At 42.6% G+C, this 14582-nt stretch overlaps 1 protein-coding gene across 1 annotated transcript in view; it reads left to right on the top strand.

Moving 5' to 3' along the window:
• The window catches only part of LOC122798197 (tetratricopeptide repeat protein 21B-like), a 1733894-nt gene that overhangs the window by 1462823 nt on the left and 256489 nt on the right, over positions 1-14582 (top strand). Inside the window, exon 20 of the mRNA XM_044066946.1 lies at positions 13566-13754. Coding sequence (XP_043922881.1) covers positions 13566-13754 — 189 coding nt within the window. The remainder of the gene's footprint in view (positions 1-13565; positions 13755-14582) is intronic.

Here is a 14582-nt window from a genome sequence, read left to right as displayed (position 1 = left end):
GCTGGCATCCCTGCTGAACGGTGTCTGACTATCTTCTTTAGCTTTCCATCTTTGCCTTGCAACCTGATATAGTTACTTTATGCCCCTTACTGAGTCACTTTCCAGAAGTTGGTACAGTGCCGCCAATGCCCTATTCTTTGATATTGCAACTTCTTTCTTAGCTTCTTTGTTAGCCAACTGGTAATTCCTCCTAGCCTGGTCAGTCTTTTCTGTCTCTCACTTCTTCCTGCACTCCTTCTTTCTTTTGATAACTTCTTGGACTTCTGCATTCCACCATCTGCTTTCCTTATGTACCTTATTTCCATACCTGGGTCGGCCACATATCTTTTCTGTAGTGCTGTTTTTAGGCACTGCCATTCTTCTTCAACTCCACCTATTTCCTCCTCTTCTTGGGGTGCTAGAGCCCTGAGTAATTCCTTGAACTGTTGTACTTTCTCTCCAGTCAACTTCTAGGTCTTCAGCCTGGTCTGTGTTGACTTTAGAGCCTTCTCTGACCGATGCTTGCAGCTGATTGTGGCAACTAGTGGTTTATGCTGTAGGCCAACTGTTTCACTGGAATGACTTTGCAATCATGGATTCTACCCCAGTGCCTTTTCCTTACTAGGAGGAAGTCTACCTGAGTTACATGTTGACTACTATTGTTTGTAATCTTGTGACTGTCTCTCTTTCTGAGCCATGTGTTGGTTACTATCAAGCCATTTGCCAGACAAAAGTCTAGAATGGCTTCTCCTTCTTTATTCCTGTTGCCCCATCCATGTGGACCCAGACAGTCATCATATCCTGTTCTGTCTGTCCCGATATGTGCATTCAAGTCACCCATTATCAACACCAATTCATGTTGTCCTGCTTTATCTAGTATGTCCTGCAACTGCTGTCTGAATGCACTCTTTTCCTCACTATCACAACCCTGCTGTGAGGCATAGGCTGAGATTATGAATACTGTCCTATCATTACACTGGAGTCTGATTGCCATGAGTCTGTCATTAATTCTGATGATATCCCTTACTGCCTTCTGAAGCCTCTCTTTCACCACAATTCCTACACCATTTCTAGCCTGCCCTCCACCTGAGTAGTAGACTCTGGATCCCAAACCAAGTGGCTTTGCAGCACTGCCCTTCTATCTCATCTCTTGAATACATAGGATGTCCAGCCTCCTCCATATAATCATGTCATCCTATTCCAAGCTGCGTCCTGTCAGTGAACCTACATTAAGTGTAATTCTCAGTTCATGTTTGGCAGGTTGGTTGGTTTTACTCAACAGAGCTATCCCAGGTAACCCAGATTTGGTTCCCTACTCTTACAGTAGAAAATCAGAAAATTAAGTCTTTGCCCATCTTTCAAAGTTTAGGATCCAGAACGTTTAGACTTGTAGATTGAAAGTGTAATCAAGGAGATTAGGGGCAAACAGGCTAGTCCCTTATTGACATCTATATCCATATTTATATAGTGACACCTCAAGATTAGGAATGGTAATGAAACTATATACTAGTCTAATTGGGTAACAGCTGGTGTCTTCTTTGTGGGTGATATTTGGGATGAAGCAGCACAGACTGTTTGCAAATGGATAAAATTAGCTGCAGTGCATGTTCACACTACAGTATATTTTTGGTTTAGTTTGTTGATTTTTACACTCCTAGCATCATTTTTTTTTCAAAATTGGGAAGGAGTGATTCAAACATTTGGCCTGTTTTTTTCACACTTTTCAGTACAGACCAACTGGCAATGTAAGTTAGTCATAAAGAAGTGGTTTGAATATTGGTGTATTTTAGAGTACAGGTTAAGTAATGTCTGCTGACACAATGCATGAGAGATATGCGAATTCTCATACTTCATCGTTGATACATTTCATTTATTAGAAGTTATTTAGTATATAATTGCTGCATGTGATAAGGTGCTGGTTTTGCAATAAATAAATATTTTATTTCAAAAAAAGTGAAGGCTTTGACCTATAAAGGCACTGAGCAGACTTCCAGTGTCATGAATATCCCCATTCTGATTCCCAGTAAGAGAAGGGAAGAGAAGAGTTTCTAGAGAGGCTTTTATTTCCATTCCAGCTCCCTCTTTGCTCAGTCTTTGGCAGGCAGCTCCACTGTCGCCATATCTGGTACCTCAGCTTTTCTCAACTCCTCTGGCATTGCTCCTCGTGTAGCTGCTAAGAGCTGAGAGACAAGCATATCCTCCAAGGCCTTTCATATATTTGCTTTGGGTAAGAGAGAACCACTCATACTGGGACCAGAGAAGGCGGTGAACATCTTACTTTTGCAGAGCTAAACTGAGGAATTAGATACCCAGGGAGATGAAGTCACTTAAGCATTTGTCCACTCCTTTGACTCTTTCATCTAAGGGAGAAAAAGAAGAATGGCTTTCTTTTGCCAAAGTGCTATTTAAAGCCTTTTAATCTTTATGGCTGGAATCTTCTACTCAACCTAAAAAATCACCCCCTCTCCTTTAGATTCAGAAACTGAAGTGAAGGAAGTTGGCTTGGATTTTCCTCTTACGTTTCTACCCTTGAAAATTGGGATTATGAGTTAAAAGAATATATATCTTCTGGTTCCTCAGCAAAATTGTTATTTTCAGACACTGTTGGCAAAATAAAGGAATTATTTAAGTGGGAAAAAAAGAAATGTCTGATTCCCAAGCAGAAATACTATAAATTATTGCAAGTAGATTCTCTGCAAACAGTAACTATCCCTCCAGTTTTAGCAGCCTTACAAGTTGCTTTTATTGTCACTTGCAGTTCTGTAGATAGCCACCCTCCATCCCTCAGGAAATCCGAAAAATTATACAAGGTTTCACAATTGCTAAGTTCCTCTTTAGGAACTTAGGGCAGATCCTTCAGTTATTTCTCTATCAAAATCAGCTTTTTCTAAGCATTTCATGGCTTCAATTGCATTTCCTTTGAATAAAGATAGAAGAGGTTTTTTAGTTTTCTGCTTTACCCACTGGATTGTTAACAATCCCAAGCATGTTTGCAAAGTGTCTGGATCCAGTAGTAGCCTTTTGCAGACTACAGGACATACACATTTTTCTTTATTTAGATAACTATTTATTTTTGCTGACTTTTCCAGATTATCAAGAGTCTCTTCTCTTTGTCTCTTTGTTCTCTTTATAACAAATCTTCTTCACAAACTAGGATTTCAGCTAAATCTAGAAAAATCATATGTCTGTCTTACGGAATAGCTTTTTTTCTAGGTTGTTCTCTACATACCTCGTACATCCTCCTCAGGACAGGTAACAGTTCCTGAGCTTTTCTGTCCAGAGCCACACAACAGCAAGGGACGATAGGTTTTATGGCTTCTACATTTCTTTTGATCCCTCTAGCCAGGTTACATGTGAAAAAAAAAATCAGTGGTACCTCACATCAGTCTGGACTTAACACCAGCATCAATTTTCCATCTAAATTCCAGTATTACATTTTGTCAAGAAGAATTGTGAATGATGGATGCATCAATTGTCATTCAGTCCAAGCCTCCAATTAATCCCAGTCCCTTATAAATCAGTAACCACAGATGCATCAGATTACAACTACACCCACCACCAGTTTTCTCTCACCTACTGGCTACCTCTTAACCCCACCCCTTTTCCTGGTACATTCACTCTTACCTCTCTCACTATCTTCTCTTCTTATACCCAACTGCCCCAGTAAATCTAAATATACCTTTCATATCTCCTCACCCACCACATTCACCTAACCCCTCTCTAGGACCCATACTTCCTTCTCCAACAACTCTTTACATCGACTTATCTTCTAATACCTGTCAATATCCAAACGTGTTCTTTAATCCCATCTGTACGCCCCTTATTCTCCTCATTACCTACCTCTCCTCATATCACATACCAATTAATCCCCTTAGCCTCCTACGTGCATCCACACTCTATACATTAACACTCATACTCACCTCTCTTTCACAATAACTCTATCACTTTTTCATACCACTAACTCACTCCTGCACAGGATAAAAACAACCCCCCTTATCACTTACCACCCAGGTTCTAAGCATAAATATCACCTCCAGCATCTCCCTCCCCTAACACTTTTCTGCCCCATAAGACCATATTCCTCTCTGGGGACATATACCCCAACCCTGGACCACTTTCCAAGCCCTTCACTATCAGCTCCATCACCCAACCATCACCCCACTTCCCTAACATTCCTAACAAGCATCTCTCCCTATACTCACTCAATATACGCAGCATCATGAACAAAATCAGTGAATCCCATACCTGGATGGCCAACTATTCTCCAGACATAATAACAATCACTGAAACCTGGATCAAACCCAATATATCAGACAACACATTCTTCTATGATGGTTATAACATACTTTGACTCGACAATCCTATCAAAAAAGGTGGAGGAGTAGTTATAATATACTCAGACCACCTGATCCTGTCCCCTGTATCTAACCCACCCCCCTCATTTCACCCTGTGGAACTCTTATTAACTAACTGTAAATTCAACAACCACAAATCCTAACAATAGTTGCTATATACATACCCCCCTGATGACAATATACCTATACTTGAACAAACCCTTGCCTGGCTCCCCCTCAACATAACTAATGAAACCACTCTCCTAGGAGACATCAACATTAATTGGCTATCAGAAATTTCCAACTCACCCAGCTCCTCCATTAACTTACATGGCTTCACACAACTCATCTCTACCCCCACACACATTAACAAGCCTACCAACTCCAGTACTATTATAGAATGGATTCCAGTGTCCAGTCCTGAACTATATCACATTCCTGAAACTCTGCCTAATTCCATTTGTGACCACTCACCAATTTGTGTTCAAAGATTCCACCCTCACTATCAAAGACTACACAAATTCAAAGACTGTTGAAGTTTCTCTAACTTCTATCCTGAAACTTGTAATAACTTGCTTTAATCTATTAACTGGTCTTTTCTCTCATACCTCCCTCTAGACAATGCTGTACAAACATTTAATTCTAAATTTTTAGATATACTGAATTCCCTTGCTCCCCTCCATACCATTGAGTTAAATCTCTCTGCTCCCCATGGCTATCCCAATCTACATGCTGTCTCATGCACAAAAGAGACAATTCCTGGAAACCTTGGACTAAATCCCTCTCTCATCTATAGACCTATAAAGAACTTCACAACCTCACTAAAAACAAGTTAACATTGACAAGAAAAACTTACCACAACCCCCAAAATTCTGGAACAGTATCAGTCAAATTTTCCACCTTGGTAAACCCAAAACACCTAACCCCTGTCCAAACATTACCCCCCTTGAAACAGTCACCTTGCTTAATTCCTACTTTATACAATCCATCAGTCAATTAATACCAAACTCAAACTCCCCTAACTCCACCAACCCCCCACTACCTCAAACCAAAATAATAACTTCTCTCTCAAACCTGTTCCTATCAGCTACATTAAATGTCTCCTACTTAGCCTTAAGCCTTACTGTGCCTCTGTTGACAAATTACCTGCACTTTTCCTTAAGCTAGCAGTAAACTCCCTTGCATACTCTGTTTCCATACTAATAAACAGCTCTATATCTGAAGCCATAGTCCCCTCACTATAAAAACAATTTTTTACTATATCAATCCACACAGGCGGAATTCTACTGAACTACCGCCCTATAGCTATACTGCCCCCTCTCAAAAATACTAGAAAATGCATTCATAAGAAAATCATGGACTGTTTACTCAAAAAAAACCTACTCATCCCCACCCAACATGACTTCTGCCCTAACCACATTACCTCTGCAGCCCTCATCTCCTTTACCCACTCATTTCCCTAGCGAAAGATAACAACAAACTCATTTCTTGTCTCTTCTTAGACCTCTCTAAAGCTTTTGACACTATCTCTCACCTGACACTCCTCTCCAAACTCTCTGACCTCAACCTCTCCACCCCATCATTTTCTGGTTCACCAGCTATCTCTGTAACAAGCAACAATATATTAAATGGCTCTATTCATTATCCCCCTTCCTCCCCATCAAAATAGGGGTTCCACAAGGTTCTGTTGTTGGTCTCTTACTGTTTAACATCTTCACTAATCACCTGTATACGTCCTGTCTACAGTCTACCCTCATCCAATATGTGGATGACTCCACTATCATCAATCCCTCTGATTCCCTCTCAGACCTACACATTTGCACCCAAAACTCCTTCAATGACTTACTAACAACCAATTCTCAGTTACAAAAAGGCCAAACTCTTGCTATTTCTCCCCTTCTACCTCAAACTCACCTTCTCAGTAACATTACTTAATAACGCCATCATCAACATCAAAACTCACACTAAACTTCTAGGAGCCATCATAGATGATCAACTTAAATTTGGCTTACATGTCCACCACTGTATAAATAAAACCCACCAAAAACGTGGCCTACTCTAAAAAAACTAAAAATTCATCACAAATGACTCTCGCATCTCTCTTGCTTATGCCGTCCTTTTACCTAGCCTCTTCTATAGCTCACAAATTCTACCCAACTTATAGACTAGTCTATTAGCTAAACTCTAGGCTACCTACAACAAGTTAGCAAGGTTTGCAGCAAACCAAACCTCCTACTCCCATCAGTGCGATTCTCTCAAGGCCTTAAACTGGTTAGAGTTCCCTCATCAACTTCTATTCTCTCAACTACTTATCATTCATAACATCCTCAATAAACCCTCTGCCTGCCATGACATCTCCTCACTCATCTCTCTTTACACACCTGCTGGAAACCTCAGGAGCTCTGACCAACTTTAGCTAGACATATACAAACTAAAAAGATCAAAAGGCAAAAACTTATATAGCTACTTTCCTGACCTCTCCTGAAACAACCTTCCCTTGGCCAGGCATAAAATATCTTAACACACAAGAATTCAAGAAAGCTGTCAAAACAACACCTTAACACATAGACATGTCTTTGCAAAAACCCTCCTTGAAATTCCTCTCCTAAAATTACCACTATATCCCACTCTCTCTGATCTCTCTAACTCCTTCATATTCACTTTTCTTGTCTCCTCTACCCCCAAATTACTGTACTTCTTCACCTCCCCACTCCATTCTCACCTTCTCCCTACCTGCGTCCCCCTAACTTCCTTTCGCAGAGCCTCATATCTCCCCCTCTGAACTTTTCCTAGACTCTAAGTTCCATATCTCTTCTATCATCTCCTTCCATGAATATAAAAAAATACATACATACACACACACACACACACACATATATATATATATATATCCTGTTAAATAATTTAACTGCTCTCAATGGCATAAGTTGTATTTTTTAACTTGTTAACCTATATTATTTCTTATTTTACTTTCTCTGTAATGTCAATCACAAATTGTTACTTCTGTAAACTATGTATGTACTCTTATGGAGCTTTTCTCCCTGGGCCTCCACTGAAAAAGGTCTCTAGCTCAGTTGGGCATCCCTCGACAACAAATCTCAAATAAATAAATGAAATAGTTGTTGATAGTGCATACTGTTGTCTTCATGCCCTATCTATGGTGAGTCTTTGCAGTTTTATATGCACTAGGACCCATATTGAGTGTCGTGTTCATAGTTACAATATTCAGTGCTGTTATGCACTCTAAGGCTACTGTGGTACTGTTTCCTGTGCTTAATGCACAAATGAGATATACTTGGTATATGTTGCTGTTGTAATACATGCCTTTAACATAATGTGTTACCCTTTGCTTTGCATGCTATTTAAAAGTAATCCACCCAGTACTGCTTTGTTATGCACACTAGTATAAATGCGCAATTGTCATCATTGCAAGTAATGCACTGTTTAAACGTAGGATGTAATGTGATCCTATCTCGCCTACATTCTGAACAGATTATTGGCTGAGCCTCATCATATCCCAGGATGCCCCACTACTGCTTCCCCAGATCTCTACAGCATAGACGTGGTCTCAGACTTGGCTGAGCTATAGTATTTAAATTTCTGTTAGAAATTTTGAAACGCTGTTTTAACAGCTATTTATTGTTGTGTGACTGTTTTTGTCAAAAGTTTGTGGTAAAATATTGTGTTAAATTAGATTGTAATTGTTTCAACTTTGTGGTAAATTGTATTTTTCTTGGTGGCAAGTGTTTAACTTAGAGGGACCTTGCCTTAGTCTTTTTATTTTGGTCAGTGTTGAACTTTCTCTTCCTTTAAAGTTTAGTGGAAGTAGATAAAGAACATAGGCCATCTGGTTTTAAAATGTTTGAAATGCTCTTACAAAATGTCCATTGTACTGTTTGGGGCCAAAGCACTTACAGGAATCCAGAGGAAAAATAAGTTGATTTTGAAAGGGCTAAAGTCTAGGTAGGCTTCTCCATTGGCTCCACCAGCCTCGACTCCTCTGACTTTTATCGGCTCCACTGCCTTGGGAGGTGAAGGTTGAGCCGGTCCCCAGTCTTTCGAGCGGTGGAGAAGTCAGCAAACCCGGTCTGGTCTCTTCTCGGTCATCGAGGATGTCCAATTGGATGTAGACAGGGTGCTTTTTTCAAAAGTTGGTCTCGCCCAGTCGGCTTAGTTCCTCCTCCAACAGCTTAGTTGTAGGGTCGGCTCGACCCTTTCAACTGGTGATGCTTGGGACCGATTCTTTTTTTCCCTCCTCCCTCTTGGTGTGTCATGTGGCCTTGGGGTTGAACCTTCCCAGGACTCTGTGGGTCCTGCCTTCACAGCCATGAGGAGTGCCTTGGCCAAATCTCTGGCCACTTCTTCTACCTTCTCACCCACACCCCTCCTTGGCACGGACATTTGTTTGCAGTCCCCTGTCTCATGACAGTGGAGCCCTGGGGCCTGAGGTTAGGAAGAAACAGTGCAAGAGGAAGCACGCTCCCCTGATGAGTCTCTCACTGGATGATGTATCCTTGACATCTTGGAAATCCTTAAACGACGGCAACTGGCAGTCCAAACCCCTTCTGCTGAGGAGTCGGTGTTCTTCAAGGCCGCTCAGCCCTCCGCCTCCTGATTTGATCTCTGGGAACGAACCGTGCCAGCTCACCCCAATAAATTCCTTTCGGCCCCCTGGATGGGGACTTTCTTACCAAAGGTGTGGCTGTAGATGCCTTGGTGGTGGCATCTGCTACCCAACAAGATGTGGCAGAGGCTTCAATGTCCGTCCATCCTCCTAAGAAGGAGTCTAGGAGCATGGATTGGTACGGGAAGCACACCCTTGCTTCAGCAACCTTTACATTAAGGTCTCTGAATTACCTGACTCATTTTACGAGACTGCAGAGGGATCTGGTCAAGGAGCTTTCAGATACCCTCTCTGGTAACCTACCTGAGCAGGTGGCCCAGACGGTTAACTCCCAGTTGGCTACCCTGTCCTCCCTATCCAACTCGTCCATGAGGCTCATTTCGGGCACAGGTGTTGCTCAATGGAGACAAGCCTGGCTATGCCTGTGTCATTTTGTGGAGGCCTTTAAGTCTTCCTTTGCCGACGCCCCCTTTGATGGGTCCTCCCTTTTTGGACCCAAGGTAAAGGACACTTTGACTAGCAGGAGGGCAAGACTTTAACTGCCATAGGGGCCCAGTTTTCCTCCACCCTTCAGGCCTTATCCCAAGGCTCAAGAGGAAGTCTCAAAAGTCTTACTCATCACAGCAGAGTGATTCCCCTTCTAGAGGCAGAGGAAAAAGGGAAATTTTTCAGGAGATGCACTGGAGACCGCGAGTACTTTCGTGGCTCCTCCTCCTTCCAGCATCCCTGAAGGAGTGCCCGACTGTGCAGCTCCAAAGCCAGTTGCACCTAAAGGCCTGGGAAAGTATCACCCAGGACCAATGGGTGCTCCGAATCATCGCCGGAGGTTACACCATTCCCTTTTCTCAACCCCCTCCACCATCCCAAAGAATCCTGGACCCGCCACCCAGTCAATGGGATATGGCAGCCATCGAAATTTCAAAGCTGCTTCAAAAAGGAGTCATCCAACCTGTCCCCGCAGATAAGACCGGATCAGGGACTTTGATACCAAAAGAGGGACTTGAGGCCCATTTTGGACCTCAGCAAATTAAACTGATCAGTGAAAAAGTCCAAATTCCGGATGGTCACCTTGCAAACCATTCTCCCGCTTCTGGAGAAGGGTGTTTGGATGTGCTCCATAGATCTCAAGGACGCCTATTATCACATTCTGGTAAATCAGGTGTCGAGGAGACACTTGCGCTTCAGCCTAGGGGACAGTCATTTCCAGTTCCATGCACTGCCATTTGGTCTCACCACAGCCCCCAGGGTGTTCACCAAATGTTTGGCAGTGGTGACTGCTCACCTGAGAAGTCTAGGATTCCAGGTGTTTCCATACCTAGACAACTGGCTCCTAACTGCCACCTCAAGGCATCTACTCTTAAGAACTCTAGCTGCCACTATCTCCCTAGGCAGCTCCTTAGGAATCACCTTCAATTGGACAAAATCCATCAGAGCTGTATTCTGTTTATTGGTGCAGAAATAGACTCAAGGCAGATGCGAAGCCTATCTCCCAAGGAAAGGATAGCAACATTGCAGTCTCAGGTGCGGGCGATACTCCTCAGACGTTGTGCTCCAGCGAGAATGGTCCTGCAGCTGTTGGGTTTCATGTCAGCCACCATTCTTCTCGTTCCCTTTGCAAGGTTACATATGAGGATACTCCAGTGGCTCCTCTTAGCCCAGTGGTCTTATCAAAACCTTCCCCTCAGTCACCACATGTTGGTAACAGAGACGTGCAAGCAGGATCTTCGTTGGTGGCTTCATTCCTCCAACCTGGACCTTCCCCCATCCCCCTCAGCCACGTTGACCATGGACGCCACCCAGACAGGGTGGGGGGGACATTATCTGGACAGGTCGGTCCAAGGCACGTGGCACTCCGACGAGAATCTTCTCCACATCAATATCCTGGAAATGAGGGTGGTGCTTCTAATGTTGCAAGCACTACACGACCACCTTCCCCAGGGGATGATTGCCATTCAGTCCGACAACATGTCGGTAGTCTGGTACTTGAACAAGCAAGGAGGGACCAGATCTTACCCCCTTTGCAGAGAGGCCATGAAGGTATGGGATTGGGCGATTGCTACCAAATGCTTTCTAGTGGCAACACACATTCCGGGGACATCCAATGTGATAGCCGACAGACTGAGCAGAACTATTCTCTCCCCACACGAATGGTCCTTGAATCACAAAGTGGTAACACAGATTTTCACGAGATGGGGAATCCCATGTTGCGATCTTTTTGCAACTCCCCTCAATGCAAAATGCCAGCAGTTCTTCTCTCTCATTCTAGCTCCGGGGGAGACCCCCAAGGATGCTCTAGTCCAAGCCTGGCCCCCGGGTCTGCTATATGCCTTTCCTCCGGTTCCCCTTATCCCCAAGGTGGTTCAGAAGGTGATTCGCTTGGGAAGCAAAATGATTCTAATCGCCCCATACTGGCCTCATCAAGTATGGTTCCCGTATGCATTGGACGGTCCCTGGTTCCTGGACCAAGTTCCGGACCTTCTGATTCATCAGTCAGGACAGCTCCATCAGTCCCTCCATTCATTGAAGCTAGCAGCTTGGCTACTCCTCTTCCGACCATAGTTAGGAACCATTCTTTCGACCCTGAGGTTATACATATTTTGTCCTCGGCCCACAAGTCCTCTACAAAAAAGATGTATAGCAGTAAATGGAAGAGGTTTGCTATTTGGGCTCAACTCGGGATTAGACCCTATGACAGCTTCTGTGTCAGAGGTTCTGAAGTTTTAACCTCCCTGTTCAACCAGGATTGTTCGGTGTCCACCATCAAAGTTCAATTAGCGGCTATTTCCAATTTTCATGAGAATGTAGAACCACCTTTAATGAGCAATAAGTTGTGCAAAGCCTTTATTAAAGGAGCTTGGCTTAGGCCACCTATATCGCATCCTGCACCACCGTGTTAGGTGCATTAATGAGCCGGCAGCAACCTGTGACTTGAAATTTCATTCTTGGAAGACTGCCCTTCTAGTTGCTATCACATCAGCCAGGCGAGTTTCAGAACTTCAAGCCTTATGCATCAATCCACCATACCTGATTTTTCACAAGGATAGAGTTTCTCTAAGACCAACCCCATCCTTTATACCAAAGGTTTGTTCTAAATTTTGCTTGCAACAATCTCTGGAATTACCAGTTTTTTTCCCTAAGTATACAGACAGAGCTGAGTATACATTTCACACCTTAGATGTGCACAGACAATTACGTTTCTATTTGGATAGGACACAACAAACACGAAAATCAGATCAACTTTTTGTGTCCTTTTCAGACAATAAATTGGGCAAAGCCATCACGAAAGTCACTATTGCCAAGTTGATCAGAGACTGTATCAGTCATATTTATCGCATTTCAAATAAAGAGCTTACAATTCCTGTGAAAGCTCATTCTACGAGGGCTATGTCCACTTTCATTCCAAGCTCTCTATTAATGACATCTGTGCAGCTGCTACCTGGTCTTCTCTTCATACCTTTATTTCTCACTACAAATTGGATGTGGCATCCAGGGGGTTCCACAGTTCTCAATGAGCCACCCAGGAATTAGGTGCTAGGGACGCTGTCCCATCTGTTCAGAATGTAGAGATAGGATCACATTACATCTTTTAGTTATGTACTTACCATAACTTTAGATGTATGGGATCCATCTCGCCCCTCCCCTGCCTTGGAGGCCAGAAGAGATTTTTCCTCTCTTGAAACACCTGGCAATTTTATAACAACAGTCTATGTGTGTGTGCAGACAAACAAGATCTGGGGAAGCAGTAGTGGGGCATCCTGGGATATGAGGAGGCTCAGCCAATAAGAGACTTCGTTCTATAGTATAGCGTCGAACCCATCTGTTCAGAATGTAGGTGAGATGGATCCCATACATCTAAAGTTATGGTAAGTACATAACTAAAAGATATACAGTGCTACTCTTCTGGAAACCCTAACAGTAGTATTCATCTCTCATTGCCATATTCTGTACTGTAATGTAGGTCATACAGTGTCACCTCATTTTGCATCCTGCTACAGCTGATCTTCCCTCTTCAAGACTCTGATGTACTTTTCTGTTGTAAGGAGCACAGTGCCACATTGCTGTTTTCCCTGCCAGGCATCCTGCACTTCCAAGTGCCATTCTAGCTACCATCGCTACACACTGTGCACTAGAATGAACAGCTCACAGTGCTGCTCTTCTGGCTTGCATACTTCTATATACTACTGCATTGTACAGTACATTCCAGCTTGCTGTGCACTGAGTAACAATTAATGGTTGAGACAATTCTGTTCATGAAGCACTCTTCTGTCAAGATCCCTTCAGCTCCATAGATTTCGGTAGTGCAGATAGGACCACGAAGTAAGTCACTTTTAAAACATTTTGTAATGCTGTACAAACTCAGTAGATATTAGTGGTAATGATACTCAAAAATTGTCTACTTGTAGTTTTTGCATTTTAAAATACTGGGTTCTTGAAACTTTCATTGTTTTACAGGTGTGAAATCACTGCCAGAGCTAAAATTCATTATGGTATTTCTTTTTGACAGTTTATTTAAAAAGGATTCTGAGAATGTGCCTCATACAGTCTGGGAAGAGACAGACTAAAGTTGATTTGAATGGTGGCTGAGTTCATGTTACTAATACACTTTTTTGTTTGTTTGTTTGTTTAAGGGCTATGAAATTCAGTCCAAAATCTTGAAACGCATTGCAGTGGAACAACCTGAAATTATGCCCTCACAGAGGAAGCTGATTTCCTCAATTTGCTTCCGACTTGCTAAACACAGTAAAAATCAAAAAGATTATGAAAAAGCTGTCAAATATTGCAGAGATGCCCTGGCTCACAATGAAATAGACAACAAGGTGAGAAAGTGAATTTACTTATTCAGCTACTTGGGTCAAGTGAAATGTATTAGTTTCTTCAAGAGTCAGTTTTCACAATTTATTACTGCTGACACAGTAAATAGTACAATGGGACTGGTGATACACATTTCTTGACCTATCAGTAAGTTATCATACCCCTTTGCTAACTTCAGCTTTTTTCCCATGCACTATTACATATGAAGTCTGTAACAGCATGAATAACATGTTAGCTTTAAAACATTCTTTGTCTTCACTTGTATAATGCTATAACTGTGATCAACTCTGTTGTCCTTGACTCCTTGTTTTAACTTTGTTTGCTTATTTTGTTTTTTCAATTGTCCAAGCTTTGAACCAGCTATCACAATACCAGTGGTGACTGACAACTTCAAAGGAATGGGGAGGGCTGCAGGAAGCAACTGAATGGGTGGGTCTAATAGGAATGGGGTGAGGCTCTATTAAGTCAAGTCAATGACCATTGCCTTTGTTCAAACAACAGATAGAGGAAATTCATTTTCATCCGCAGACTGCCTCCCCACACTTTATTGCCTGTCTTTTGACTGTATATACCTCCAATGTTTGAATGCAATAAACAAGGGGAGCCTTAGGTGATATGGAGCCCTTGACAAAGGACACTGTGGGTCTCCCTGTTGCACAGTGGTTCTCTTTGCTCCTTCCCCTTTTGACCCTCTCCTATTTTTCTTTCATCCTGCTGCCATTCTATCTAGTTAGATTACTTCTTTCATGTTTTTTCTTTTTAGCTTTTCCCCCATACATCCTAACTAGCCAAGAGTCCACTGCTTGGAAGAAGTTACTGAAGTTACTGAATAA

Source organism: Protopterus annectens, chromosome 3.part1 (genome assembly GCF_019279795.1).
Source record: "Protopterus annectens isolate FY-2018-M chromosome 3.part1, PAN1.0, whole genome shotgun sequence".
Classification (NCBI taxonomy): Eukaryota; Metazoa; Chordata; order Ceratodontiformes; family Protopteridae; genus Protopterus; species Protopterus annectens.
Note: the sequence above shows the minus strand (reverse complement) of the source record. Positions and strands in the feature narration are given on the sequence as shown.